The sequence below is a fragment of the Ceratotherium simum genome, chromosome 34 (genome assembly GCF_057802395.1).
Source record: "Ceratotherium simum simum isolate JZ-2026a chromosome 34, ASM5780239v1, whole genome shotgun sequence".
Lineage (NCBI taxonomy): Eukaryota > Metazoa > Chordata > Mammalia > Perissodactyla > Rhinocerotidae > Ceratotherium > Ceratotherium simum.
The window spans coordinates 16,023,050-16,025,718 of NC_141933.1; the positions used below are offsets into that span (position 1 = coordinate 16,023,050).

The window sequence follows — 2,669 nt, forward strand, 5'->3', positions numbered from 1 at the left end:
GTTGGTAACCATGGAGTTGACCCTTCCAAGAGGGCCTTCCAAAGAATCTAACTCATCCCCAGACCATGCTGCTGGAGTGGGGTGGAAGGAACAGTGCTAGGAGGCCACGTTTTATATATATCAGTTCCTCCTTCCCAAGTGACCCCTGATTAGAGCTGGAAGAGGCTCCTGACCCAAGATTAAAGTGGTAAAGATTAAAGTGGAGAGAAAGACTTTTAGTTATATTTTTCTTATTACTGAGAGATAATTGACATAACATTCTGTAAGTTTAAGATGTACAACGTGTTGGTTTGATATATTTCTTTATTGCAATATAATTACCAACATAGTGTTAACTAACACCTCCATCACGTCCCGTATATCCTGTCTTCTTTAAGTGAGAACAATGAAGAACTAATCTCTTAGCAACTTTGAAGTTTATATTACAGTATTGTTGACTATAATCACTACACTGTACATCAGATCTTCAGAATTTATATCTGCTAGTTACAATTTTGTAACCTTAAACATCCTCTTTTAATGCCATCTGACTAAGCAATTTTTTGACCACGTGCTGAATAACTGTATAATAAGAAAAAAATATATCAATGGGTAATATGAGGGAATAGTCAACATAAAGAGTAGATTCATCATCATCCAACTTCTGAAAGGCTTTCATGAGAAAAAAGGAATAAAATTGTTCTGAGTGTCTGGAAGATGTAAAACTAAAGCCAATGTGTGGAAGATAAAGAGAGAGAATCCAAAAAGAGAATTAACAGGTAAAACTGTCTACTGATGGAGGCTCATACAGCTGGATACACTTGGAGAAGATACAGTTGAGGAGACTCTAGCATCCGATGGGGATTAGAACAGATGCTGACTAGATTCCTTCCAAATCTTAGAGTCTGTGTGTCTCTTACTTTCACAGAAATTTCCTAATACAAACCAGAGTTAATCTGAAGCAGAAACACCTGCTCATGGCTCACCTCCAAAATATGCAGGAGAAAACCATAGATGCCCAAGGAGAATCAGCCAGCTACATGATTTCTCAAAAGCAAGCTCCATAAATTGGCCCAGAAATATAAACTTAATTTCTACTGTAGACAGAAAGAATCTGTCCTTCAGTTCTGGGATTTTTTTAAATTTCATTCTCATCCTCAGATCAATAGTCCACATTGAATCCATGACCAAGAATAATCTCACCACAGTAACCGAGTTCAATCTCATGGGCTTTACTGACTACCCCAAGATGGAGATTCCTCTGTTCATGATGTTTCTGAGTTTCTATCTGGTCACGCTTCTGGGGAATGTGGGGATGATCATTCTGATCCAAGTGGATGTCCAACTCCATACCCCAATGTACTTCTTCCTAACCCACCTATCCCTGCTAGATGCCTGCTACACCTCGGTCATCACCCCTCAGATCCTCGCTACATTGCCAACAGGTAAGACAGTCATCTCCTATGGCCAATGTGCTGCCCAGTTCTTTTTCTTCACCTCCTGTGCGGGTACTGAGTGTTTCCTGCTGGCAGTGATGGCCTATGACCGCTATGTGGCTATAAGCAAGCCACTGCTCTACCCTGTGGCCATGAACCCCAGAGTCTGCTGGAGTTTGGTGGTGGGAGCCTATGTCTGTGGGATGTTCGGTGCCATCCTGCGTACCACATGCACCTTCACCCTCCCCTTCTGTGACAACAATCAGATCAACTTCTTCTTCTGTGACCTCCCGCCCCTGTTGAAACTCGCCTGCAGTGACACAACAAATGCTGAGATTGTCATTGTCTTCTTCGGAAACTTTGTGATTTTAACCAATGCCTTGGTCATTCTGATTTCCTACCTGCTCATCATCAAGGCCATTTTGAGGGTGAAGTCTTCAGGGGGCAGGGCCAAGACTTTCTCCACATGTGCCTCTCACCTCACTGCAGTGGCCCTTTTCTTTGGGACCCTCGTATTCATGTATCTGCAAAGCAGCTCAGGCAAATCCTTGGAGGAAGACAAGGTCGTGTCTGTCTTCTACACTGTGGTCATCCCCATGCTGAACCCTCTGATATACAGCCTGAGAAACAAGGATGTGAAAGCAGCCTTCAAAAAAGTCACTGGTAGATTCCGGGGGCCCCAGATCATGTAGACCTGAGTGAGAGGACCTCTCTTCTTGGTCCATTTTCTTTCCATATCAATATCTCTAGTAGACACCAGCACTGTATGCAACTTGTAACCACAAACAGAAAGAGAGTAGACAGGTGCCACCAGGCACACAACAAAAACTGCAAATGTGTAAAATTTGTCTCCAGCAATCCAATAGTACTTTCTTCTTCTCCCCTCTCCTTCCTCCAGTCCATTCCTTAGCACCAAAAGTCCCATGCTACACTCTGACAACATAACTTATAGAATCTTCAAGTCACTTAACAATACCTGATATCTATGTTCGTTTTTTATCCTACCCCCAGTGAATGTAAGTTTTATGGAAGCAAAAATTGTCTGCTATTTTTACTGCATCTCAGCACACAGTAGGTGTTCAATAAATTTCTGTTGAAAAACAGAAAGAAGATATAAATGAATAGAATTTCCATTTCTGGAAATACAGTGGACTAGGAATTTCTAATCAACCTGCCCCTGAAAAACAAGAGAAAAATAAATAAAAAGTGAAGAGATACTAAGAAATCCGAGGCTAAAATCCAAGGGAAAATCAG

The 2,669-nt window shown here is 41.7% G+C and overlaps 1 protein-coding gene across 1 annotated transcript; it reads left to right on the forward strand.

Moving 5' to 3' along the window:
• The first annotated feature begins 1,162 nt into the window (after positions 1-1,162).
• Positions 1,163-2,107, forward strand: LOC101397273 (olfactory receptor 9I1). Its single transcript, XM_004437748.3, has one exon. The coding sequence runs from the start codon at positions 1,163-1,165 to the stop codon at positions 2,105-2,107; it is 945 nt and encodes a 314-aa protein (XP_004437805.2).
• Positions 2,108-2,669: the final 562 nt, after the last annotated feature.

Bases quoted from the DNA above. Each gene is read 5' to 3' on its own strand.
- LOC101397273 (XM_004437748.3), top strand. From the start codon at position 1,163: ATGACCAAGAATAATCTCACCACAGTAACCGAGTTCAATCTCATGGGC.